This window comes from Bos indicus x Bos taurus, chromosome 18 (genome assembly GCF_003369695.1).
Source record: "Bos indicus x Bos taurus breed Angus x Brahman F1 hybrid chromosome 18, Bos_hybrid_MaternalHap_v2.0, whole genome shotgun sequence".
In the NCBI taxonomy this organism is placed as follows: Eukaryota; Metazoa; Chordata; class Mammalia; order Artiodactyla; family Bovidae; genus Bos; species Bos indicus x Bos taurus.
The window spans coordinates 54,034,415-54,062,219 of NC_040093.1; the positions used below are offsets into that span (position 1 = coordinate 54,034,415).

A 27,805-nucleotide genomic window follows, 5' to 3' on the forward strand; every position below is an offset into this window, starting at 1 on the left:
CCTGCTCCGACCTCATGTTACACAAGGAGCGCAGCAGTCTCCCTGAACGCCCTGGGAGAGCTACGTGGGCACAGCTCCAAGAGCTCAGCCAGCCCCCTCTCCACACCCTTCCTCTCACAGGGCTCAATCCCACAGGTCGTCTTTCAGGTCCTGGAACCCAGTGAGCCCTGTCGTCCTCAAGGCCTTTGTCCACGGTCTTTCAAGTGTGACCGTCTCAAGTGTGGGTGACAGTCATCAAGCCCCAGCTCAAACGCTGCCTCCTCGGGAAGGCCTCCCACCGCCGACCTCCTCCTGTTCCCCTCCCAAGCCCTCGTGAGTAGTCTCAAGATGTTGCCCACTGTTTCACTTGTCCTCAGTGCTCCTGGGGGCCCCAAGAGTGAGCCCTGAGGGTTGTGTTCAAGGGTGGTGGTCACTATCACTCCCCAAGGACATGCAGACCATCTGGAAAGTGGTCAGCAGACCTCCAGCTTCAAGATGCAGGGCTAGGTCAAGCATTCATTCTGCTTCCTCTTGAATCACTACTAAAATGGAAATAAAGGGAATTTTTTTGAAGGACAGAGAGAAGAGAGAAGAGACCAGTCATGTCTTGGAGTCTGACAGGAGTGCTTCCAACGTGTTCAGGGGAAGCCCCAGGCCCAGGGAGACTGTGTGGAGCCACCAGAGGGGAGAAGCAGAGTCTGGAGGTCAGTCTCCACCACCCCCCATCCCCACTCAGGCAGCGCCCTCAGCCCCTAGCCAACTTCCAACCTGGGAAGATCCCCTCCCTCTTGGGGTCATTCTGACGTGACGGCGAGCGCCTCGGCAGGGCAGGTGCCCCCCCAGGGCCACTCAAGGGTCAGAAAAGCCACGTGGTGGGTCAGGTCAGTCCTGTAACAGGAGCCCTCCCCGGAAAGGAACTGAAAACTGCATCACCGAGGAGGAGGCCTGAGCCACCCAGAGCCCCCTGGTCCTCACAGCCAGATTTGCACCCTGCTGCGCCAACACTTCCTCTCCCACCAGAGGGCCTGGGGGAGATGGGGAAAGGGGATCAGCTGGCCCTCTGAGAACAAGCCAGAAGCCACCACAGTCGGGGGCTCCAGTTAAACCTGCTCCTCCATGAGCCTACCTATGGCCATCTTTCGTCTCACTCCCCTGTGTGAGCTCTAGGGCCCAATTCCCCTCCAGTTACAGCTCCTCCCCCACCCGCCCGCCTGCCCCTGCACCAGTGCCGCTGGGAGACCCCTCTGCACCGGCTATCCAGCAGCCCCCATCACGCAGCTTGTGCTCTGGGATCTGTTCTGCACCCCACCCCCTGCAGGGGCCCCAGGAACCAGGGAGGGGAATGGACTTTAGAGTGGGCGGGAGAACCACAGGACGGCAGGAGGAGCCCCCACGGGGAGCCTGCCTGCCGGGGAGCCAGGGCAGGGTGCCTGGCACTGGCGTCACTGTGGCTTCTTAGATAAAGAGGTGGAGAGCGGCCAGAAAATCAGGCAGGAGACACAGAACTCGGCCTGCCCTTTCCAACCTCGTGGTCACACACTCCAACCAACACCAACTATCTGAAGGGGACAGTTCCGGGAGAAAAGCGACCACAGGGACATCTGTCAGCCTGGCTACTGTAATGGGATTTTACTCATAAAAACCTCTTGCCAAGGACTCGATATTTTTAGTTTTCACATGCTAGTCCTTATACAATTTGTCTTTGCCAGTTCACTTACACCCGAAAGGTACTGACTACTGACAGACACGTGGGAGAAACCTCCCGCACGTCCAGTGCTGCTCCACTTCATTCAGTTACCGTCAAAGAACCAACCATGAGGCCGTCACGTGAACTGCGCGTTTATTAGCACTGGTGCTGCAACAGAGCGCCTCCAGTGAGCACGCGGAGCTGCATGCGGGTGACTGGACAGGTGAGGTGCAGACTCGGGACCGCGGGTCCTTACTTCTTCCACTCGTTCTTGTCGTAGTCCCACTTGGCCGAGAAGCCCTGGATGGGGGCCACCTTCATGTCGAGCATCCTCTTGGTCTGCTTGGCCACCCACTCCTCTTCAAAGGTGTGCGGGATGGGGCCGTACACTACAGTCCAAAACAACGGCGTGAGGTGACACTGTCTTGACAAGGTGTTTCTAAGCCAACACGTCACAGAGGTGAGTTTGCCCCATGGCACTAGCAACTTGATCAGCACCGTCATCGGCCACTCGACACCCACACCCACACCAACGTGCTGGTTTTAAACTCTGCGCACTGACAACTTGGTACTCCCAAATTACACCCTGGTTTGTAACAGTGAGCACGAAAACACAACGCTAGAGCAGAACGTATCCTGTGCAGGACACAGACGGCAGGTACACTGGCAAGCGTGCAGCCCAAGCAGAACCAAAGGCGACTCACGCAAGAGCGACAGTCACAGGCCTGTCACCGCCCCACGTCCACACGCAGAACGGGCCAACCTACCCCACAGAACAGAGAACACAGGACAGGCAGCACCAGAACCAGCAGGCAGCCCCACCGCCGGCCGAGCAGAAGCTGCTACGTCTGAAGACCCAGACCTCTGGTGACTTGAGCTGCAGTCCCTGCATCCCAAACAGCCCCTGATGGTAAGAGTGTCCTCCTCCTCAGTCTAACTTCCACCACACCTTCTCCTTGACACCTGACCGCCAAGCAGATGAGCCACTGGAAACGTGCTGGGCTGGACAACCAAGCGTGGCCCGTTCAGGATCAATCAGCCGCAGGCCACACCACTTCAGTTCACGTGAGCCAGCGTCCCAAAGCTGGTGAACACTCCAGGATGGAGCCCAGATGGCAGAGCCTGTCTGTGTGACGCACCGCCCCACTCACCATAGTGCTTCTCCCAGATGAGGAGGAGCGCGGTGAAGCCGATGAAGAACATGGCCGCGCCCACCACCGTCTTCCACTCATTTGTGCTCCTGTTCATCTCGGCGAAGCTCTCCTTGAACTTAAGGCGGTACACTGAGGAGACAAAGGACCGTGCTGCGGGCACAGACGCCCACCTCGAGGTAGAGCTCCCCAGCACGGGGGGCGGGGGGGCACACGGAGTGAGAAGCACCACAGGCTTCAGGCCCCGACACCCCCTCACACTCGGCAGGGGGCAGTGTGTGGTGGAGCATGGAGTGAGAACCACCACAGGCTTCAGGCCCCGACACCCCCCTCACACTCGGCGGGGGGCAGCATGCGGTGGAGCATGGAGTGCCTCACACTGGGGGGGGGGGGGGGGGTGAGGAGCACCAAAGGCTTCAGGCCCCGACACACCCCTCACATTCGGCGTGGGGGGGCGTGCGGTGGAGCACGGAGTGAGAACCACCACAGGCTTCAGGCCCCAACACCCCCCTCACACTCGGGGAGCGGGGGGAGATGTATGGAGACCCTGAAATTCCTCCTCATTTAGAGGAAGGCACGGGGTCCGTGTAACGTGCCTTCTTCCTGATGGTGTGCCAGCAATCTCCCATCAGTACTTAGCACACCCAGCCCCAGCGAGCGGAGGCGCTGAGGAGCTGCTCGCACATGTAAACCATCCTGAGTTCTACTCGGTGGCTCTGCAACCCTGCTCCTGCTCCTCCTGGGGGCTGGAGCCCATGAGCATGGACAGCAGCACCTGGGAGGGGGTTCAGCCAGCTGGCAGAGCTGATGCCCTGGACAGCCCCACAGATGCAGAGCACCGCCCCCCGCCCTCCCCAGCACACGGGTCTCTGGGCCCAGCCCAGATCCAGGAGAATTCTCGCCCAACGCAGGCTGCCCATGGTGCCGTCAATACCCACGTTCAACTTTCTCATCAATGGAGAGGCTGCTCCAGGAAGCCTTCTCCTTCTCCTTCAAGGCCTTCTGGCTGGCAGACAGGTTCTTGACATGGGCCACGTCGGGCAAGGGGTAGTCACGCCGGTCCACATAACTCGGGAGAGCATAATCTTCACTCTTTACAACACTTCCTAAAAAACATGTTGGACAAATATTTGAAATTCACGTAAGATCCATTACAAACAAGGCAGTACTTTTAAGAACTGAAGTCAGTCCAGGTACGTGCACCCTGAAAACCTCAGTCATCCCAGGGGCTGTGGCCCCCATTCCAGACAACCACAGGACGGTCGTGTGACATGGGGAGCAGGCTCGCCCCATGTGGCCCTGAGAGCAGGTGAGGACGGAGGGCAGATGGTAACAGCAGCGCTCCTCATCACAGCAAAACAGCAACCTGCCAGGGAGAACGAGGGAGCATGTCCTGCAACTACCGGGGTTCACACAGAGTCTGGACAGCTACTCAGGTTCCCTGGACTAACTGGAGCCTGGAGTAAAAGGAGGCCATTCCACAAGGAACTCCAACTAATGGGGAAGAACAATATAAAACTCATAAAAGAAACAAGGGTTCAAAGTTCAGAAACAAAGACATGAAAAGATGGCTACTGTGGCACTGCTTATTACAGCAAAGTAGCAAATAACCTTAGAAATGTGTATCATGGAGCCATTTGGCTTGTTCAACAAAGGTTTAGAGTGCCTACTGTATGCCAAGTACTGTTCTAGCTCAAAATGGGAAGAGAGTCGTGTACACACCAAGTCACAGAATACCATCGGGGTTATATTTTCTTTTTAAGAATCTGAGTTACGTGTAGATACTCACATGAATATGCCACTAAACACAAGTTAAACCCAAGTTGTCATCAGTGGGAAGCAGGGATGAAATAGAGACTTCTGCCCAAAAAGATAAAAATTTCAGCACCTTCAAATTCGTGTGTACCCAATGTATTACTCTAGTAAAAAGGGGAAAAGTTCAAAAAGCAGGGGAAAAAAGAGTATCTTAAACTTTAAGGTTTTCCCTCAGCAAAAAGCTGTTTGATTCTACCCTGTATTTGCAAGGAAATTCTGTGTTCGGAACGAATCTGGAGGTATAAAGTCCTACAAAAATGCTTCATCTCCATTAGCTTAGTCTGAATGATTGAAATCTCCCAAACTGTGTTAACAACACTGAAAGAAAACCTTGGATCTTAAACAAAGCAGTAAAAATTCTCCAAATGCTCACCAGTGCCTTGCCTATGACTAGCACACTCATATATTCATACCCAACCTTATCCCAAAGAGATTGAGATGAAATGGCTATTATTTTCATTTTAAAAGTTTTCATTTAAAACTTTCCAATTTTAAAACTCTAAGACGCTATTAAAATGATGAGTGGACTAAAAAGCACTCAGCTTACATGAGTTATTAAAAATGGATGTTAATTAGGGTGTTGAGAATGTTCTCAAGTTGATTACAGGATAATGGAGCAACTCAGCGAATGTACTGAAAACTGCTCAAGTGTAGCCTTTAATGTGTCAGGGTGTCATGGGAAATAGATCTAATAAAACTGTTATCAAGACGCAAATGCTTATAACCTTGAAGCATCCTAAGCATAAAACGGCATTTTCTAGAACAAAAATGACTAATTCGTGACCTCACCGCTGCCAAGGGCTCTTCAGGACTTTTGGCCTGGTTCCCTAGTAAATGGGAAGGGTGGGGGAGGCCCCCATACAGACACATAAATGTTAACACACCAAACATTCCTTTTAAAAGGAAAGAAAAGCATAGATTTTGCATCCTAGTGAAGGTTATCATTTCTATCCTCGATCTGGATAGATACGGGGGCCTCTGCTGAGGAAATCCAGGGAATCTGAGCTCCCGTCTCAGTCCGACATGTCGCCACATGAACACCTGAGCTGCCAGTGGGGGCTCCCAATGGCTATTCTATGTGCAGAACAACTTCATGTATGACTTTACACGACCAGAAATCTAGAATGAAAGGACGAGACTCGTCTGAGAGACAGCAGCTTCCTCCACCCGCCTACCGTGTGCGCGAGAGGCAGCAGTGAGTAAGCCCGGCAAGTACCTGCTTCCAAAAGCTTACGCTCAAAGAGGCAAACACCCCTCAAACTACCCGCAAACCCACAGCCTCTAAGGAAGCACACAGGGTGAGACAGGACCTTTTCCTGTAAAATGACACCAGCGCAGAGGGTACGACGCGAAGGAAGCACCATCTACACCTCTGGAGCTGAGGCAGGAGGCGGTGGCCTGGTACATCTGAGACACAAACCACCCGTGGGGCAGGGAGCGAACCACTGTGGAGCGCTGGTCTGGGCTGCTCTCTGCCTGTGAGTCTGATGTGATGAGGCCAGTGAGGCATGAGGAGCCAGCGGATGGCTGCACGCAGGGACCAACTACATCTGACTTCCTCTGCCTAAAGCAATACCTAAGAATAAGCCCTGGTCAGTGCTCCTGAAGGAGACAGAAGTTGGCTTCTCACAGAAGATCAGAACGACCAAAGGGACATGAAGGGACCTTGAGGGGTGATGGAAGTATTGCATGTCCTGATTGGAGTCACTGTCACACAGTTGAGTGAGTTTATCAAAATCCATAGAACATAACATCTAGAAAAGATAAACTTTCCTTTCTGTAAATTATACTTCAAACTGAACTAAACAAACAAAGAGCTAAAGAAATACATTAGCAAAACCAAAATGGAAACAAAAGGTAATCTTTGACCTAAGTGACTTCTAGGCTTTTAGTGAAGGAATGTTTCTTTCTGTATGTATTAACAACTAAAATTTTTATTATCTACTCATTTAAATAACATTTCAATAATGCTTTTACTAAAATTATCTGTTTTAGAGTCTGTTATCCTGAGCAATATAAAGGACATACAGAAATGTAACACCAAAGTATCACCAATTAAAGGACACAACATCAAGGAAAAAAAATCACACATAAAGCAGCTCAGACAAAAGCTCCTGAGTCCCTGGATACATGAGTCTTGCTCTTGACTGCATCACCCATCACTCAAGCCTTGCACTTGACTCCCCAGTAACACAATCTGTCACAATGACTCCCATTTCCTCCTCCTGCTTGCTTTCCCTCTGCCTGGAATAACATTCCGCTCTTGAGTGTGAGGGAACCCCACCAGCCCTTCAGCAGAGCAAGGCCTCTCCTCCAGAAGCCCCTCCCCGTACCTCAGACCAGGCTAAATGCTTCTCCTCCGAGCCTATCTCTCATTGAAACACTGCCTACCTGTATCTTTCCTCTCCAGATTGCTGGGACTCTGGAGTAATTCCACGTCTCATATTCCTTTATTGTAAGTGTCTAACACTGACAGCTACAAAGAAGATGCTTGATAAACGCAAAACTCAACTTGCTATGTGCCAGGCTCTGAACTAGGTTCTTTAAGTACATTTCAGGTGAGAGAACAGATTCCTAAACTTGAGCAGCAAGTCCAAGGCAGAAATGAGATTAAACCCAGTCCATGTTCCTTCCCTTCTGCTGTCCCAATAATTTAAACAATATTCAAGGTAAGTGGCTAGACGGTGGGGGTGGGGGTTGGTGGGGGGTATGGAACAGTAAAGTCAGGTATAGGGTGGATCTCTTAAAAGGTGTGGAACTTGAACCTGAAAACATGGGAAGGGAAGGGAAGGAAAGAGGAGAAAATATCAGTATAAGCGAAGACTCAAACTAGGAGTCATTAAAACTCTAATCTAGAACTAGGCACCATTAAACTGCATGTATCTCCCTTCAAATTCCTCAACAAAATGTGATCAGGATCAAAGCTCTCCACATCTGCAACTAGCACAGGGCCTTACTAGCAGCAGAGCAAAAAGAAAGATGACACTTACCATGGGCCCGAACACACACCGAGGTGGAGATTGCACGCCTACCAATCAGGCTAAATACTCTGGTTGCCAACATTCTGAAAGATAAAAACATACCTTCACTATGAACAAGGGTAAGCACCTATTAGGAATGATTCTTTTTGCCCCAGTGCATTCTGGAAATCAATGCAATTCTTTTTTTTCTTTTTCTCCCCAACATAAGTGACCGGTTCTTCATTACTGATTGTAAACTTTTAAAATAACCTAGGATGAGGATTTTTTTTTTTTTTCCTCAGCAGACAGCATGTTTTAATGGAGCGTCCTTATAAACCAACTGTCTCATATACATACACTTAAAGCAACTGGTAGAAAACTGGTTTGTTTGAGGCATTTTGCTCTTTTTGCCTTGGTTTTTTAAAAAATCAGCTTTCTTAAAAAGCAAAGAGGGAAAAAAATAGTTTAAGGAGACTGGAAAAGCTAGAATGTGCTGCCAGTAACGGGCTCCACCATCTAGAGGGAAAAGGTAAACAGTTTCAAGTAACTAAGAGACACGCACCGCATTCATTATTTGGTTACAGACCTAATATGTGCCCCGGCTTAGAAGGGGAAATGAAGGGGAATGGATGCAAAGGTGGCCTGATCCACTTTCAATCCCTGCAGGACAACGAATGACCGGGATGACACATCTCTCACGCGGGCCTTTTCAGGGTCAGGCCCCGCTCCCCTATTGCCCCTCCCTTAAATCTGGACCTTTCAGGGGGCTGCTGCTGATGGAAAAGATCCCGAACTCATTCAGAAAGCAGCCCACTAGAGGCAGAATCAACAAAAGCATGACGTCAGAGCCGAACTCGCCTCCTTTTCCCGTGTTTTCTCCCCGGCCTGGCCCGCGCCTGAGCGAGTGCCGAGCGTTTACCAGGCCAGGAAGCGGGGCGCCTCCCTCGGAGCCCCGTTACACCCCGGGCGGTGGCGCAGCACCGTCGGGAGGGGCGGCCGGGAGCCCGCAAGGCAACCTGCCCTCAGGCCCCCGCCCTCGGCCAGCGGACACTCCAAGGTCAGAGCCGCAACCAGCCCGCGGCTACGGAAGGACAGGTGGAGACCGGCCGGATGCTTCCAGGCGTCATATAAGCAGGGACCAGGCGGCTCCCGAGCCCGGAGCCCCCAAGGGCCGGCCTCAATGTCACCGGGACAGGAGGCCCAGTCGTCAGTTCCCTGTGGGCGCCCAGCGGTGGGCACGCAGGCCCGAGGACTCCCAGGGCTCGACCCTCCTCAGCCTCGCGGCGCGGACCCGCCACCGCCCGCCTCACCTGATGCCACCGACCAGCCGCTGCCCACCGTCCCCGCCGCGACCGCCCTCTAAGGCTCGGCTGCCTGCGACCGGAAGAGAGCGAGGCCGAGCCGCGGAGCACCACGGGATCGAGGAGGACTCCACCCCGCGCCCGACCGCGCGGGAGGTCACAGGACCGGAAGTAGGTCGAGCGGCGAACGTCGTAAAACGCCGGACTGGGCGGCTTTCCGGCGGCCACTGGACGTCCGCTTTCCGGCGGCGCCCGGCGGAAAGCGCCAGTGGAGTCTTAAGGTGGCCGCGTCGGCCTCTCCCGGGTGGTTAGCCGGCGTCTGAGGAGCGGAGCTCGAGCGGGTCTGGGCCCGTGAGGGGCCCTCGCCAGCCGCGGGGCCGCGCCAGGGAGCCGCCGCCTCGTCCTCCTTCTCCCCTGAGGCGCCGCGCGGCCAGGCAGCGGATCCAGGCCTCGGCCGGCGCCGGGCCTCCGGGGCCCTCCCGGGCTCAGCATGCCCGGGGTGAAGCTGACCACCCAGGCCTACTGCAAGATGGTGCTGCACGGCGCGAAGTACCCGCACTGCGCCGTCAACGGACTGCTCGTGGCCGAGAAGCAGAAGCCACGCAAGGAGCACCTGCCCCTGGGCGGCCCGGGCGCCCACCACACCCTCTTCGTGGACTGTATCCCCCTCTTCCACGGCACCCTGGCCCTCGCCCCCATGCTGGAGGTGGCCCTCACCTTGGTAAGCGCGGAAAGGGGCTTGCCTCAGAGTTAGCGGGACAGGAGGCGGGCTGACAGTCGGCTTCCGAGCCGTCCCGGCTAGAAGGTCAGGGTGGTCCAGCCGGAGTCTCGGGACCCAGCACCGCCGAGTTCGCCGTGATCGTGAACGGACGACCCGCGAGAGCGCGTTGGTCTTTGCCCGCACGCACTTAGCAAGAGCCCCGCAGGTGGCAGGCAGCTCGTCGTTGCAGCGGCCGAAGGGGCGACCTTAGTCGTCCCGGGTGTTTTTAGAACGCCTTAGGCGACGGAAAAGGCACCGATTTTCTCACACCGGTAGCCCTTATAGAGACAAGCCGCTGTGAACCGAGCGTCTGTATTTGGAATTTTGAGTCGCGGGGAGTTTGGACGTTGCCGTTGGGCTCGCGCGCACCGTCGCGCGGCCGGATCCGTGTCTGCCGTAGGTGTCAAGGCGCGGTTCTAACCACGTTACTGCCCCGGGACACCCAGGGTGGACCCACGGTTAGAAAGGCGGCGTCGAGCGCTCCGTGAACAAGAGCTTGTCTGTCTTCCTTAGTGATATCTGGAATGCAACCGTGATTTTAAAAGCTGAAGACTGTGTGTGGAATTTGAAAGCCAGAGCAGACTTGGCCTTCCAGCCCGCACACTTCTGTGGGTCTGCTCACGACTGATTTATTTGAAGTACAGTGGGAAAAGGTGTGGCGTAGGAACAGACCGACTGGTTATTGAATTTTGGGCCGTAGTTGTTGAGGTATGGTGACCAGTGAAGGAAAAAAGACGACCTGTAAATTGGAGTTAAAACCTTAGGGAGGAGTAGGCTCAGACCTGCCTGGGTTGAGGTAGAATTTTTCGAATATGTATAAACTAAGATACTAAAAGAGAATTAGTTGATTCATGCAAAGAGTAGTTAAGTTTGAGAAGAGTAGTAGAAATCCTTTTTCTCTACATCCCAACAAGTAAAATGAATCCATTTTGTAAATACCTAATTATGACACCCATGTAAATTCTTAATAAGCAGGAAGTATCTTTAGACCAGCAGTCCTTGCCTAAGCTTACTGGGCACATCTTTGAGTACTTGTTAAACTGAGTCATTGTGTGAATTTTTTCCTATCATCATGGGGCAGAACATAGATAGAAAGTAGATGATGTGTATAGAATCAACATTTTAGCTCCTAAAGAAATGTGCTGTTGGTATCAGTGTGTTCCTGGGGTATGCGTGTGTCTGTTTTAATGCAAGTCTTTTGAGCTTCCTGTCTTGATTATTCTATCAAGATAACTGTGTGGTGATTGGATATGTGCAGTGCAGTCGGTCACTCGCAGGGAACTCTATTGACCAGTAGTATTAAGCAGGGTTATCCAGCTTTCCAGTAGAGCCAAGCCTGTGCTAAGGGGAAGGATATTGCTATGGATCAAATACAGTACGTGTGTAGCGGTTGAACTTGTACCAGGCAGACAAGTACAGTACTGAAGAATAAGTGCCATATGGGGGGGTTAAGCAGAAAGTGGGGAGGGGTCTGCTGACCCAGGCTGGGAGAGTCAGGGAGGGCAGGCTGCCCAGAGAAAGGGACATGCAAGTGGTGGCCCAAGGGGCAAGGCTGGAGGAAGGGGACAGAGGGACCAGGTGAAAACCGGGCAGGGGGGGGGGGGTGACGACACACTTTTAGAGATGAGCTAGAAGGTAGAGTATAAAGGGACCAGACAGAGAGAGACGTGAGCAGTGGACAGACTTCATCGTAGAAATCATTCAGGGGCACTGCTCGCTCTGCACCACTGCATCTGTACTCCAGATGCACCTTCGAGTGTTTCCCCAAGTGTGCCCTTCAGTGTTGGAGTCTCCTGTCCAACAGAATTAAGTGCAAACTAGGTTTTCTGCACTTAGCCTCTTTTAAGACAGTAAAAACTGTCTGAATGTCTGTCCTACCAAGCAATATGGTAATTTGTGCTCACTTTTCTTATATTGATCAAAACTTTGAATCATAGACTCAGCATTTAACAAGTAGGAGAACAATGTCAATTGAGTACAAATTAAATAACTTTGAAAATAAAGTCATAAAGAAAAAAATTGCCATTTGAAACCATCTACAAGTTTTTGTGTTACTGTTAAGATATTTAAGTTTATATCATTCAGATTTTGTCTTAGCAACTTTATAACCTGAAGGCAATGAAAAATCTCAGCCACAGTTTATCAGCTGTAGAAAATGTTTTAATAAAGCATTTAAATCCATAAAACTATAAACGAGGCCTAATTCTGATGGCTTGTTTCTATTCAGGGAGTTTTGTATTGGGTTATTTTTGATAAGTGGGAAAGACTGACTTGATATTCTGTCCATCAAAGGGCAGCATCAAATTCCTTTGCAAGGCTTTTCATTATAATTTTCCATTTAAAAAAAAATCCATGCATTTCTGGGTGCTTTCTATTTTTTTTTAAGTACTTAGGCCTGTTATCTTAATTTATCCTTATAATCCTTTGACGTAAGTAGTGATGGAATTATTTCTAATAGCAAAAACCCATAAAATGTCAGTAGGGAAATTAGCATAAAGCTGCTGTTTGCCTAAGCCCTCTTTGTCCTCCCCACACACACACACACACACACCCCCACTGTGATTTCCTAGTGCTGGGAGCTGCTTGTTGGTACCTTCTGCTCTGATGACTTCTCATTTGACTTGGGCCTAGGATTCCTTCTGCTGCCCCCATGTGTGCTTTGCCTGTGCTCATCTGCACAGGCTACCGCCCCTCTGGCTTTTCGCTCAGCCCCCTACTTCCTCCTGGGAGGGGGAGCTGGCTGCTCTGGGCTCTCCTTTCAGTTCTTCCCGTGACCTTCGCTCTCTGTTCCCAGGCCCCTTATCTCCAGCGCTCTTCCTCCAAAGCCAGCTCCTCCTCATGGAAGAATCAGCTGCTGATTTAAGGATCTTTTTCTTCTCCGTGAAACTCGCCAACCCCTCTAGTTTTAGACTCCAGGGCCTGGGTGTTGCTGCAGACAGGGAGGCTCCCAGACACCTAGCTTGTAAGTGACCAGCGTGGGAGCAGCACCCTCCTTGGGGTGACTTACTTAGCAGCTCCCTGCCTTGCCTGCTTTGTGGCTGTGGTCACGGAAGTGCATGCAGTATTATGAGAACTCCAGGTGCCTCGCTCATGCGGACACTAGCAAGTTTGCCAAGAGAAGCTGCTTTCTTTGTCCAGCCTAGCTGGGAATGGACGAGTGGGCCCGAGCCTGTAGTAGTTCTCCTGCATGTCTGCGAGGGAGCAGGCCTGAAAGACGTGAACAGAGGGTGGCGGCTTGTGCCAAGGTGACAGTGTCCTTCTTTCCATCTGAAAAGTAAAGGAAACCGCATAAGTGAAAGCAGGATTTGGACCTTGTATCAAAGTCACTTGCCAGGTATCAGAGTGCCATCGTGAACATTTTCATTTTGATTGTTCACAAGATGCATCACAGGAGGACACCATAGCAGCAGAAACGAATTCACTGAGAACAGAGTTCAGACAGCTTCTCAGCTCTTTTGCTTTGTCCTGCCCCACTTGGAGGGTACGAGTTGCCTACTGTATAATCTGCCACTTAAATCCACTTGGGCTTTTTGTTAACAAGCTGTTTGGGCTGACTGCAGGATTCTGAAACCCCTCAAGAGCCACCTGCCCCATCCCCACTCGGCCGACTGTCCATGCTGCTTGCCTCCTGCAACACACCGACTCTGCTATGCTGCGTCACTCACTGATGACGTCTGGTCCACTGAAGCTTGTGTTCGCCACTCGGTGGACTCTGATGGCTGGTTCTCCAGTCATCAACTGGTGGCTACTGGTGTCTCTCTGGACAGTGGACAGGCTGTGCCTGCCCATCACAGGCATCCAGACTTCATTTGGTGGTTCTTATTTGAATCATTTTGTGACCTGGTTCACTTTGGGAGCAGCCTCTTCAAAGAGTTCTACCTGGAGTTCCCTGAGGTCCAGTAGTTAGGACTCGATGCTTTCCCTACCGGGGCCTCAGGTTCAATCCCTGGCTGGGGAACTAAGATTCTGCAAGCCATGTGATGCAGCCAGAAAAACAAACAAAAAGCAAAGAGTTCTACTAGAAGTTTAAGGTCATGACACTATTTTTCTGCTAGAATTTGGTTAGGCCTTTAGAGTGTTTTATATAGGAATCCACCCCTCTTTAGGTAAAGTGTCAGTTGAGGTATGTTCGTTTGTCACAGGAATCCACCATCCTGTCAGATGCCTTCTCTGCTGTCTGAGCACAGGTACAGGGTGACCCTGTGTGTTTCCTGGAGACTGAATCCCAAACCATTCCCTTCAGCCCAGAAGCAAGATTGGGGAGCAGCTTAGACTGCTCACTGAAGACTGCTGTGGGAGCTCCCGATGGCCTGGTGTCAGGGTTTGGTGCTCTCACCGCCGTGGCCTGAGTTCAGCGTCTGGTCAGGGAACTGATACCCTGCACTTGTGGTGCAGCCTGCTGCGGGATAGCAGCAGTGGGAAATAATCATCTTATCCTTACATTAAAGGTAGCTGTGGTAGGCCCAAAAAAATGCCCCCCCCCCAAGATGTCCACGTCCTAGTTCTTGGACCCTTGGACAGGTAACCTTACGTGGAACAAGAGATGGCAGATAAGATTGAGTTAAGGATCTTGAAATGCGATGATTATCCTGGATTATCTGATAGACCCAGGGTTCACATAAGAGGGTCCACATAAGAGGCAGCAGGGTAAGAGTCAGAGAAGAGAATTTTGACCACAGAAGCAGGGGTCAGAGTGAGACAGCCACCACCCGAGGAATGCAGTGACCTGTGACCTCTCCATGTTGGAAAAGGCAGGGAGCAGATTCTACCCTCAAGTCTCCGCCAAGAGGCAGCCCCACAGACTTGTTTTTGACTTCCGACTTGTGAGACAGATCTGTGCTGTGTTAGGCCACTAAGTGTTCATACCAGACTCAGGACACTCTCTGTAGTTGTGACTCTGGATGTAAGAGCAGCCCACAATGCGGAGCCAGGCGAGGGGCGCAGAGGTGGGCAGACGTGAGGATCACCTACATGAGGACGCCCTCAAGAGACCAGTCTTGGATCAGAAACAGAGGCTAAGAGGGCGACACCAAAGGGCGGGCCAGTGGGGGTGTGAGTTCAGGAAATGGGACCAAGTGCCAGATTTTAGAACTAGGCTATGCCCTTGGATACCACGTGGAGGTAAATTTAGAAAGAAATGAAAGAATTTTGCTGCTGTAAGCAGCAGTAGAGTTTCCAAGACTCATTCTTTTAAGAGGTGATAGAAATAAAATATAAGTAGTTGTGGAATAATTTGCCTCAAAGTTAGAGTGAAAGAGCCATTATAAATATTTTGGCGACATAGCCCTCATCTCTTGGGTGGATGACCAAAGCCTCTAATTGGTTCATTGAGCCTTGGTTTTGACCCAGTATGGTAATTTGTGAGCTCTTAGGAGGGCAGAATTACTATTCTAATCCTCGTGTGAGCCAGGGAACCTTGGACTGTGACCATTTTGTAATGTCTGCTTTTAGTCATAAAGGAGACTGTTGGAGTCCCAAACCAGAATTTGAGAAAAAGAACGAATAGAGCTATGTTTAAAAAGGGAAAAGAAAGAAAAGAAACCCTTTTTAACCAGTTAATTCACTTTGAAAAAAATTGAGGATCAGTTGTATCTCTTCTTTTGCAAGCTGAGAATAGAATTTCCTGCAGTGTATTATTAAAATTCTGTTACAGCAAAACAGGACGACCTTTTGTTTTTAATAATTGCATTAGATCTGCAGGATGCTAAATCTGATGAGAAGAGTGGCATTGTAAAACAAAAAACTTAGCCAGAAGGAAAAACATAAATACAGTATACTAACGCATATATATGGAATTTAGAAAGATGGTAACAATAACCCGGTGTACGAGACAGCAAAAGAGACACTGATGTATAGAACAGTCTTATGGACTCTGTGGGAGAGGGAGAGGGTGGGAAGATTTGGGAGAATGGCAATGAAACATGTAAAATATCATGTAAGAAACGAGTTGCCAGTCCAGGTTCGATGCACGATGCTGGATGCTTGGGGCTGGTGCACTGGGACGGCCCAGAGGGATGGTATGGGGAGGGAGGAGGGAGGAGGGTTCGGGATGGGGAACACATGTATACCTGTGGCGGATTCATTTTGATATTTGGCAAAACTAATACAATTATGTAAAGTTTAAAAATAAAATAAAATTAGAAAAGAAAAAAAAAAATATCTGCAGCCATGCTCCTGTTTAAAAGCATGCCACAGGGAAGTCTGTGAGTGCATGCACGCGTGCTCCCCTGCACCCCACATCCCAGCACAAGGGTTTTCATAGTGTATTACAAGGAATACTGAAATAACAGTACTGAAGGACTTGACTTTGAAAGAGACTCAGATTCCCATGCTGCCTCTGTTTTCTGGCTGTGCAAGCTTAGACCCTCTCTGAGCTCTTTAGTTTGCTATCTGTGAAGGATTGATTTTAACGACCTGAAGGCTTGTTCAAGCCCCAGAAGGCCTCAGTGCTTCATCTTGTCAGAGAAAGTGGATAACACTGGTTCCCCCTCACCCACGGCACTACACCCATTTATTATGTGTCTGCGCTGGAGCCTTCTGCTAGGACTAGGGGAGGAGGTCATTCCTAGTGTCCAGCCTCACACCCCACCCCACCCCCGGCCATTGCAGGCTCCTCCTCTGTGGGAAGACACTCCACCTCCGAGAGAGGGGGAGCCTATGCTCTTTGCTTTCTCTGACCTCCTATGGACTGTGGAAAAGCTAATTGCGGTGGCCTCCTTTCCCCTGAACACCCATACACCCATTTGGTGTGTGTTTGTTTTTTGGTGGCCATACCACCACCATAATTTGGTGGGATCTCAGTTCCCCAACCAAGGACTGAACCTGGGCCACAGCAGTGAAAGCCCAGAATCCTAGAAATCCTATGGACAGAAGAGCCTGGTGGGCTACAGTCCATGAGGGTTGCAAAGACTAGGACACAACTTAGCGACCGAACAACAGAGGCCACCAGGAAACTCCCGCATTTCATTCTCGTAGGGAGGAGGATACAGGAGTTCTGTTTGTCTTGTCCCAGCATTTGGTTGAGGGAGGGAGGTTCCTTTGTTTATTGAGACTTGATGTTTAAGGAAAAAGCATTCACCTTTTCTTCCCAAATTTTGTTCTCTTTTCAGATTGATTCGTGGTGCAAAGATAATAGCTACGTGATTGCTGGTTATTATCAAGCTAATGAACGAGTAAAGGATGCCAGGTATATCCCTGTGAAACCCCTCGAAACCCCTCAGTGGGCTCCCGGTGCAGAATCTGTCAGAACAGAATCCCTCCGTGCTTGTAGATAGTACTGCAGGGGTGCTGGGGCGCAGTCTGTGAAACAGTGCCCCTCCGTGCTGTTGATCGTATTCCAGGAGGGCTGGGGTACGGGTCATTCCAAACACCAGTTATTCTAAAGACTCAGATGAATGCTGGGATTCTGTCCTGTGTTGTCTTTATTTTGCTTAAAGGGAATTCTGAAAGCGAAAGCAACAGTCCAGCGCCTCCTGTTCAGTCCCCCCTCCGCTGTGCCTTGCTTCCCATTCCCAAACTGGGATTGATGTAGGGCAGAACACCAGGCAAGAACTCCACTCTTTTGGGGGGTTAAAAAAAAAGCAACTTTAGGTTTGGTGTTCTTTGGGTCTGCTGCTTTGACGAAAGCATGGTGTTTGCTACTTTCCCCATACAATAGGTCTTGTTTTCTTTTATCCAGCTAGTTGCCCCCATGGTGGTTCTCACTAACGAGCAAAGCTGAGATCTTTGCTTTGTTTCTGCATCAATGTCCTAGCAGAAAAACTGATAACATCCTAATGTTAGGGTAATTTGAGGTGGACTTAACAAGCTGGTTATCTCCAGAGGTGTGAACCGTCTGTCAGAGAAAGGAGGGTGGTGCAATTACCCAGAGCTGGTGACAAAAGCTGGCACCTGCCCTGCCTGAAGGAATGAAGATGGGTCGGGTCAGGAAGTTGTGTCCACCCCGCCACCTCCGCCGCCCTGAGAAGAACAGTGTCCTTTGGTCAAGGGATATGGCCAGCAGCCAGCCTGACATGATCTCACAGAGAGAGTCCCAGAGGAGTCGGCACCCTGAGCAGCCAGAGGCACGAGCTGGGTGACCCTGAAGCTTTGCTCATGTGGCCAGGCAGAGCTGATGGGCTCCCGTGTCCAGGCAGTCAGGGGGTGCAGTGAAGGGCCCCAGACCAAATGCCTCCCGGATTCATGTCCACTCGCCCAGCATAGGCAAGTGGTGGGACTCAGTAGCATTTGGGGAAATAATACAGTAAGCCAATGGAGCACTTCCAGAGATGTGAACTGTTTTGTTCTAGAGGACTGGGCCCAGTCAGGACTGAGGGTGGCAGAGTCCCCAGCGCAGCATGGACTCAGAGCAGCTTCTGTGCCAGCCTCTCTGTGGACGACATGCAGAGCTGCTCTCTGATCCCTGATTCTTCAGCTTTTCCCAAGACATCTCTGACTGTTTGGTCCCTGCATCCGTGCATGCCTCTGGTTTCTCCTCAGTGCGTCTCTTACCAGCCCCTCCTTCGAGTCCACCTGCCTCCCTATGTTGATGAACTGGAGCCTGTTCACGGCCTGTCAGTCTTGGTCTTATTACACGAAGGAAGCTGCCAGAGTGTGAATCCCCTGCCCCAGGCCAAGCTCTGTGGTGAGCTGAGCCACGGACTCCTGGCCCTTGCCCTCAAGCTGCTGCACTGAACTTGGAAGACATTGGAACCCAGGCCTGTGGTGCAGGCCCCGGAGCCCGTACTGTGCGGGTGGTGCGGGGACTGTGGCAGCAGGAGCAGGAGGCACTCCACCCACAGCCGTGACAGAGGAGCCTCCGGGAGGGTGTGGACAGATGAGCCGGTGGCTGCGGGACCCCGGCCCTCGAGACACCTGTGCAGCGCTGCCTTCACTCTAAGGGCTTTCCAGGGTGACTGGGGGATGAGACTCCCTGGGGCCCTTTGTCTATTACATTGTTTTTTGTTTCATTTTTCTTAATACGATGCTGCAGATAATCACACATCTCTGTAAATTTTCAATTTTAAAGGTAAAAATAGAATATTGGCTAAATTTATTTTTATAAAGCATTAAGCCTGCTTTTTTCACCTCAATCACGACGACAGGGTCGTAACTGTATAGTGTGTTTCTTTCTGGTTCAGTCCCTGCTTCAGAAAGCTGAGACTGATTGTACAGAGGGAAAGATGCACGAAAAGACAAGGGCCCCTGGTCTGCCCTGAGCAGAGCAACAAGTCACTGCAGCGGGATCACAGTCCCCAAAAGCTACCTAAATGGGTGTAACCCCACACGGGAGGTAGCTTACTGGTGCTGTTGGTCTTTGTGTCATTGCTGTTTACTCTGCCACAGGCAGACAGTGTTGCCCAGCGTCAGCTAAAACTTGGTAACCTCGTTGGTTCTTCCCTCTCAGTCCAAACCAGGTAGCAGAAAAGGTGGCCTCCAGAATCGCCGAGGGCTTCAGTGACACGGCTCTCATCATGGTGAGTCACTGTCGCTCGCTCCAGAGTCCTGTGTGTGGGGACAGCTGCTGAGCAGCCTCTTGCTGACGGGGAGCTTTGTCTGTGAGCGGTTTCCTTTCTGCAGGTACTTACTTCATCAGACCATGGCCTCCTTCGGCCGTCTTCTCCCAACTGCAGGCTTAAAGTTGCTGAGTCAGGGCCGCTGCAGTCATGGCACACGGGTGTCCAGAGGTGGGGGGTCTTTCAGCTACAATGGGTCTCAAAGTGGGATCCCCATGCTCACAGTATCAGTACCACCCGGGAATCTATTGGAAATGCAGGTTCTGGGGGCCTAGGAATCTATGTCTCCATAAGCTTCCAGATGATTCCAATGTACACTCAAGTCTGAGACGCATTGAATTAGGTCAACCAGCACAGCAGAGGGAGCAGGGACGGACATAGCTCATGTCAGGAGCCCTGTTCCTCTCAGTTCAGATGAAATTCTAACAGGGAAGGCAGCGTAACGTTTGGAAGCTTCGGGTGTGTGAGAAAGCAGTCAAGTACTCAGTGCTTCTCCCATGTGATGCACCGTGAGCCTGGGCTGTGGTGGTGTGCACTCTGAGGCGGGGTGTCTGCTGCGCCCGTCCCTGACATCCCTGTGGAGTCCTCCCCCCGTGGGAGAGCCCCAGGGAGGGACCCGCAGGCTGCCGCGGAGGTCCTGGCTCTGTTCGCGAGTGCGCCCTTCGTCTCGTTGCAGGTAGACAACACTAAGTTCACGATGGACTGTGTGGTCCCCACGATCCACGTGTATGAACACCACGAAAACAAATGGCGCTGCAGAGACCCGCACTAGTGAGTGCCCATTCCCGGGGGGGCCCGTGGGCCGCGTGCGCTGGGGCCAGTCCCGGCACGCTGCTTGCACGGGAGACCTGACCCCCGCCTCCTGGGTTTTTAAGCTACATGTTCTCTAGAGAAGTGTGCACACCTCATACAGAAGTCACGGGTGTTCCTCAGCCCCCAGAGGACAGGCCTACAGGGTTTCCAAGCAGTGGGGACATCCTGTCACTCACGGGTCTCCCCTCCCAATCCCAGGCCACCTTTCCCTAAGCCAGACCCTCTTCCCAGGCTTTTGTGGTTTATTTGCAATCAGTCATCTACCTCCAGCTTTTTCAGAATTTCATTTGAAGGTTATCTCTTGCATGTTTCATATCCTTTATATGTATCTTCATGTGTTTAGATGTGTTTGCTCGAGTTCACCCTTGGCTTCCTTTATACTACTCTGCGCGCGGCTGGTTTCCTGTTTACTCTATTGAAAAGCCACGCGTTTTGAGTAAGAGGCTGACTTCTCCTGTCTCACCTCATAGTGATTACTGTGAAGACTGGCCAGAGGCCCAGAGGATCTCAGCATCGCTCCTGGACAGCCGGTCCTACGAAACACTCGTGGATTTTGATAACCACCTGGATGACATTCGGAATGACTGGACAAATCCAGAGATCAATAAAGCTGTTCTGCACTTGTGTTAGGGAGGGGTTTCAATGACTGGTCTCTGGGCGTTTCCACTACACTGAAGAAGAGAAGTTATTTTTAAATGTAAATAAAATATCACAGTCGGTGTGGAAAGCTGACAGTTTTCAGAAGTGGCGTGTGCCTTGAGAGAGGGCAGAATGTCCATCAGTCACCTGTCTAATGCAAAGTCTCTAGACCAGGTACAGACCATCCCATCCGACCACCCTGTGGAGCCTTCCCAGTTGTACATGGCTATAGTTCTTCAAATCAAAGCTATTTCTGCTTGTCCAAGATTGTTCCTATTAAACAATTTTAACTAACCTTTTATAATCTGGAGAGAATACTTTTTAAAGCATATGAACTGTCTTTAAAAAAAAAAAAAAAGCCCAGATCTTATACCCAAAATAGAGTGTTTGTGAGTTTTCATCCTGTTTGAGTTAATATCGTCCAGCCTGGGGATCAGGCCTGTGCCTGGTGTGCCGGTGCCAAGCTGTGTCTGAGAGCCGAATGCTGGTGTGCACAGCCAGGAGGCTCCCCTAGCTGCCACGCCTCTTCACATGGGAATAATGCTGCTGGTGCCTGGGAAACCTTCATCGTCAAAGGGTAAAAACAAACACGTTGGGAAGGCAGCTTGAGTGGGAGCCCTGTATGATGCTCCTCAAGCAGACAGATGGGAAACCCATGGAACTGAAGAAAAAGGGGATCGGTGTGCTAAGATTGTCTTAAACAGGCAAGAGTCGGTCCTGACTCGACTGGCTTGCATGATTACCCGAATGGCTCTAATTTATTTCTTCACAATTATTTCTTTTCGTATATGAAGCCACACGAGCTGAACAAAACATAGGCTCCTGGAGTTTTACAGCGCCCAGTCTGTAATCGTTAACGCTTGAAACAGTTAAGCTTTTTAACCCCATTGTAGGAAATTGATGGGGAAAGGACTCCATCGCGTTTATTCTTTTTCATACGAATTATTCCATGCAGAGTGCAGAGACCTGTACCTTTGCCGCTGTCATGTTTTGGACCATGTGAAGGAAGTCTGTGACAATTGGGTTATCTGTTGAAAAGGCTTACGATGCAGCATTTCACTGTTTTATCAAGTAGGAAACCTTCCAGCATTGCTTACAATAGACATGCTTCCTTTGGTCCACCAGATTCTCTCTCCTTCCTTCAAATCCAGCTCACCCTTGGCTTTGTAAGGTGACCGTATGTCGTGTGGGGAACACAAATGAAGGGCTGGCATACCGATGCACTACACCTTCTCGTCGCCTCAGAGGCTGCAACCAGCACAGGAGGAGTGCAGCGGGCAGTCTTGTTCCAGATGGGTCTGTATTTTATTTTGGAAAGGAGAAGAGTCCGTCTCTAGCATTTGCCACAGAAAAGGCTGTCTTTTCCTGAAATTAGAATGAGCATGTGCTACCTCCAGGTCAAGGTCAAAGGTAACTGGTAGAGCTATTTGAAGCCAAAGGTGTGGCCAAGTCTAGTTTGGAAGCATTGCACAGATGGTCTTATTGTCCCACATTTTTACCTCTGTGAAGAAACAAAAACAAATTTCCAAAGTGCAGACGATTGCTTCTGGATGCTTGTGAAAACAGCAAAGCCCCTGGGCCCTGTGCCGGGCTCCCCTCTGTCTTCTCTCCAGGCCTGGCTGTGTGGCCTCTGAGCCTCCAGTCTCCCAGCCCTTAGAACAGTCGTTACCCACCCAGGATGAGAGTAGGAGCCCATCAGAAAGCCACTGAAATGGAATCATACTGTGATTTCCCTAGAAAAGATTTAGAGAAGCAACACAAATTATATTGTATATTGAAGAGATTCTTGTCAGTCAGAACGTTCCTAAATGAGTCCTGCTTTGGTTCGAAGGGGCTGGAGGGGAAGGGGTGGGGAATGTGTAGAGACATCCCCTTAGAACCAGCCATATGCTTAAAATTCTGGTGGACGTTTTTCTCTGTTCATACATCCATCCATCATGAAGAGAGTGGGACAAATGAATTACCGGTTTGCCTAAAAATGCCATCCAAATCTAATGGTTGCTTTTAAGAATTGAAAAATACTGAATGTGAAAAGGTAGGCTGTGACTTCCTAAATGACAAAAAGCAAGGTGCACACTAAGGAAAAATTGGCTTAAGCTTTCCAGGGATCTGGTATTTTTAAGCTTCCTCAGTGTGAAAAGTTCCATATAGTTAGCTTTGACTCAGTGGCTTATTTTTCTGATTGATGTGCTTGCAAAACTGTTGTTCCCTCTTAGAGTAATTTTCAGCTTTTCTGACTTACCGTCTTTGTTTTGCCTTCAAAAGAAAAATATTGGCTTCCCAAACTGCCCCTTTTTAGTATTATATTTATCTTAACAAAGTAGCTACTTTATAACATCCTGGTAAGTGAAAGCAAGAAAAAGAGCCATGGGCATTAATCTCCATACCCTGCAGACATTTTTAGCAATTTTAATGAAGAGAACTGAATTTAAAAATAGACTTTGATTTTACTAATTGACATTTCTTTAGCCTTTCCATCAACTCAGTGCCTCTTAAGCACTGGATTCTTTTCTTCAATTCAGTAGAAAGCCTGGCGGCAAAGACTGGTTTGTGTTCCCCCTGCCAGCTTTCAGATAAAGTGAAAGTCTCTTGGCTCTGTCCAACTTTGTGACCCCATGGACTGTAGCCCACCAGGCTCCTCTGTTCATGGAACTCTCCAGGCAAGAATACTGGAGTGGGTTGCCATTCCCTTCTCCAGGGGATCTTCCCGGCCCAGGAATCGAACCGGGGTCTCCTGCATTGCAGGCCGATTCTTTACCAGCTGAGCCACCAGGGACGCCTTTAGCTGTCGGATAGGTGGTATGTTAATCTGACTGTGTTCCCGGACACCTCAGAATCGGCGGGGGGCGCGGGGCGGGTAACAGATATTTGTATTCTCATAATGTTGACTTGTTACTACTTAAAATGTTTAAGATCTTGAATAGGATGCAAAATCTGATCAAGTTTTGCCTTTCTCTGAGATGAATCCCCATTCTTCTAAGGAGCTTTTCTTTCCCCTTAAAGATTAACTCCTTGGGATCGAGTCCAGCTTTAGAACTGCCAAAAGCTGCGTTCTCCTTGGTCTTTTGCTTCCACAGTAGTGCGTCAGGTGCCAGCGTGGAGGAAACCTTTGGCTTGAACTTGCATTGCCATATAAAGCAGAGTAGCATCCTATATTTAGTGCTGTCTGAAAAAAAGTTCCAGATCCCATCAGGAAGGCCATGGTAAATAATCACATTTCAGGATACAGGCACACCTCGGAGATATTCTGCGTTTGGATTCAGATCACTGAAATACAGCAGTGGAGTGAGTCACAGGAATGTTTTGGTTTCCTGGTACGTAGAACAGTTATGCTTACACTATACTGTAGTCTGTTAAGTGTGCAACAGCATTGTGTCTGAGGGAACAGTATGCATACCTTAATTTCTAAATAATTCTTAGCTCAAACATGCTAACCATCGTCTGGGCCTTCAGAGAGTCATCATCTTTGCTGGTGGAGGGTCCGTGCCTCCATGTTGGTGACTGCTGATTGATAGGGTCGTGGCTGCCGAAGGCTAGGGTGCCTGTGGCAGTTTCTGAAAACGAGACAGCAGTGAAGTTTGCTGTGTGGATTGGCTTCTGTGAACGGTTTCTTTGTAGCATGCAGTGCTATCTGGTAGCATTTGACCCACAATAGGACTTCTTTCCAAAATTGGAGTCAGTTGTCCCAAACCTGCTTTATCAACTAAGTTGATGTTGTAGTCTAAGCCCTTTGTTGTCATTTCAGCAGTCTTAACATCTTTATAGGAGTAGATTCCATCTCACGAAACCACTTCCATGTCCTTCCATAAGGAGCAGCTCTCCTCTTTCATTCAAGTTTGATCATGAAGTTGCAGCAATTCAGCCACATCTTCAGGTTCCACTTCTAGTTCTAGATCTCTTGCTCTTCTCCCCATATCTGCAGTTACTTCCTCTGCTGAACTCTTGAACCCTTCAGGGTCTTTCATGAGGCCTGGAATCACCTTCCAGACTCCTGTGTATGTTGATATTTTGACCTTTTCCCAAGAATCACAGATGTTTTTAATGGCATCTAGAATGGTGACTCCTTTCCAGAAGGTTTTCAATTCACTTTACCCAGATCCATCAGAGGAATCACTCACTACCTATGGCAGTTGGAGCCTTAGTGAATGTGTTTCTTGAAGAAGACTTAAAAAGTCAAAATGACACTTGGATCCATGGGCTACAGAATGGATGCTGTGTTAGCAGGCGTGAAAACCATTAATCTCATTGTCCATCTGCATCAGAGCTGTTGGGTGACCAGGTGCATTGTCACTGAGCAGCAGTCTTTTGAAAAGAATGTTTCTGAGCCTCAGGTTACAACAGTGGGATTAAAACATTCAGTAAACTGTGTTAACAGATGTGCCGTCATCCAGGCTTTGTTCTGTTTATAGCGCACAGGCAGAGTAGACTTAGCATCATTCTTCAGAGCCTGGGATTTTCGAAATGAGCACTAGCTTCAACTTAAAATCACCGTAACATTAGGTATTAGCCCCTAACAAGAGAGTTAGTCTGTCCTTTGAAGCTTTGAAACCAGTCATTGACTTCTCAATTCTAAAGATCAACCCTGAATATTCACTGGAAGGACTGATGCTGAAGCTGAGGCTCCAGGACTTTGGCCACCTGATGCAAAGAACTGATTCATTGGAAAAGACACTGATGCTGGAAAAGATTGAGGGCAGGAGGAGAAGAGGGGGCAGCAGAGGATGAGATGGTTAGATTACATCACCAGCTCAATGGGCATGAATTGAGCAAACTCCAGGAAACAGTGAAGGACAGGGGAGCCTGGCACGCTGCAGTCCATGGGGTCGCAAACAATTGGACATGACTTCGCAACTGAACAACAGCAACAGCAAATCAACTTCTCTCTAGTTACAAAAGTCCTAAATGGCATCTTCTCCCATTAGAAGGCTTCATCACCTACACTGAGCATCTGTTCACTGCAGCTGCCTTCACGTGTGATCTGAGCTGGAATTCTGGAGAACTCATTGCGGCTTCTCCATCAGCACTTGCTGCTTCAGCTGTCGCTTTCGTGCTCTGGAGGCAGCTTCTTTCCTTCAGCCTCAGGAACCATCTCTGCTGCTTCACACTTTGCTTCTGCAGTTTCCTCACCTCTCAGCCTTCACAGAATTGAGGCGAGTAGGGGTCTTGCTCTGCATTAGGCTTTGGCTTCCCAGAATGTGGCTGGCCTGATCTTCTATCCAGACTGCTCAAACTTTCTCCATATCAGCAGTAAGGCTGTTTCTTCGTCTTATCAATGTGTATACTGAAGCAGTGCTTTTAATTTCATTCAGGAACTTTTCCTTTGCATTCACAGCTCGGATAACTTAGATACAGCAGGCCTCTGGCTCTGCTTTCAGCATATCTTTCTCTCTAAGCCTGATCATTTCCAGGTTTTGATTTAAAATGAGACATGAGACTCTTCCTTTCCCTTGAACACTTAGAGCCTGTTGCAAGGTTATTAATTGGCCTAATTTCAAAATTACATCTCAGGGAATACAGGGGCCCAAGGAGAGGGAGAGACGGGTCAGTGGAACAGTAAGAACACAGTTTATCCATTCAGTTTGCTGTCATAGGGCTGTGGTTTGTGGTGCCCCAAAACAATTAACGATAGTAAGATCACTGATCACAGATCACATAACAAATATAACAACAGTAGAGAAGTTTGAAATATTGTGAAATTAGCAACATGTAACACAAAGTGAGCAAATGCTATTTGGAAAATGGTGCCAAGAGACTTGCTCAACACAGGGGTGCCGCAAACCTGCAATTTTTTTGAAAATACTGTGTCTGCAGAGTGTGATAAAAGGGGATCTGCCTGTGCTCGTGAAGTTCTCTGGGCAAGGCTTCTGCCCAGCACAGCCACAGTAGTTGGGGAGTCTGCCCCAGCTGCAAGTCAGGACATACGGGCAAGTTTGCCAAGACCCCCGGGTGCACCCTGCGTGCTGAGGGTCTTGTGACACATGTAGAGTGGACCTGGCTGTCATCCACCAGCTTCCTCCGCTACGCTGACCTTACTGCTGAAGAGGTGGTCATTCCTCAGACGTTTTAAAAAACTAACCTTCCTGTTGGCTCAGCTCTGCGGGCGGCAGCAGTGTGGGTGGGTCCAGCCAGCCGCTCTCTAGCTTTCTGGTCATGGGCAGGTCACCCCTCGTGTCTCATCAGACAAAGGAGGGTGACCGTGCCTCCTGCAGGGGCGCTGTGAGGACAGAGGGGCTGGCACATGTGCTCTCAGCAGAGTGTGTCTGGGCTGCAGTCCTGGAGCCTGCTGCTTCCCGGGCTGACCCCAAGGCAGAGGACTGCGTGTGTGCGTGTGCTTGTGTCTCCTGCTTTGGGATGTGGGTTCTTTACCACTGGAGCCACCTAGGAAGCAGAGGACTACTTAGTCCTTTGCTAAGAAAGATCTGTTCATTAATAAGTGCTTATTCGTAGTAGACACTCAGTGAGCATTTATTGAATGAATGAGTAAATAAAAGCATTTGTTCTCAGAAATGACAGCCGCTTACATTTCTTTAACCCTTTGTTTACACTCTCCTTTCTAGCACCCCAGGATGCAGCAGGGTGACATGGTCTGCATTTTACGGGTGGGGAACCAAGGCCTGGACCAGAAGTGACTGCCTGAGGCCTTCCACGGCTGGGTCGGGGGGTGCAGGCCTGTCCTGGAGATGAGGAGCAGAGAAGCCATGTTCCTCCTCTTCCTGCCATGCTGCCCAGCCTCACTCCCGCTCCCGCCCCAAACTTAATGCATTTTCCTTCTTACTACAATGACAGTGTGCGTTCATGGTAGAAAATCAAAAAAAAGACTAGAAGAGACTCCCATTCTACCATGCCCCTGTTCACAAAGACAGCTGGAAAGCTGTGACATCGTCAGGGTCCCCTGAGACCTTTGGTGTCCTGGATACTGAGATGCAAAGGAGTGGGAAGCACGGAAGCCTACATGTGAGGAGCTTACACTGTAAGGGGTAAAAGGCATAATTGTAAGTAAACATTAGAAAATTTATGCAGATTCCCAGGCTTAGGCCCTGAGAGTTCAAATTCACTGAGATTCTGGACCCAAAAGTCAGTGTTTAGCCGGTGATTCAGGTCATACTTTAAAAAAAACCCTGGTCTCTGACCAAAACCCATGCATTATTGTGAAGAATTTGAGACCTTCAGAACTGAAGCGACCACCCCAGTACACACACACAGCCA

General features: G+C 49.9%; 2 protein-coding genes across 2 annotated transcripts; one reads left to right on the forward strand and one right to left on the reverse strand.

The window, feature by feature from the left end:
* Positions 1 to 1,802: 1,802 nt before the first annotated feature.
* On the reverse strand, positions 1,803 to 9,055 carry LOC113875460. Its single transcript, XM_027513875.1, has 5 exons — positions 8,903 to 9,055; positions 7,623 to 7,696; positions 3,756 to 3,923; positions 2,818 to 2,949; positions 1,803 to 2,055 (listed from the first exon to the last, which is right to left on the reverse strand). The coding sequence occupies exons 2-5, from the start codon at positions 7,693 to 7,695 to the stop codon at positions 1,919 to 1,921; spliced, it is 510 nt and encodes a 169-aa protein (XP_027369676.1). The 5' UTR covers position 7,696; positions 8,903 to 9,055; the 3' UTR covers positions 1,803 to 1,918.
* Positions 9,056 to 9,057: 2 nt separating this feature from the next.
* Positions 9,058 to 20,900, forward strand: EMC8 (ER membrane protein complex subunit 8). The gene is made up of 5 exons (XM_027513874.1): positions 9,058 to 9,614; positions 16,763 to 16,839; positions 19,039 to 19,108; positions 19,824 to 19,918; positions 20,431 to 20,900. The coding sequence occupies exons 1-5, from the start codon at positions 9,384 to 9,386 to the stop codon at positions 20,588 to 20,590; spliced, it is 633 nt and encodes a 210-aa protein (XP_027369675.1). The 5' UTR covers positions 9,058 to 9,383; the 3' UTR covers positions 20,591 to 20,900.
* The last annotated feature ends 6,905 nt before the right edge of the window (positions 20,901 to 27,805 follow it).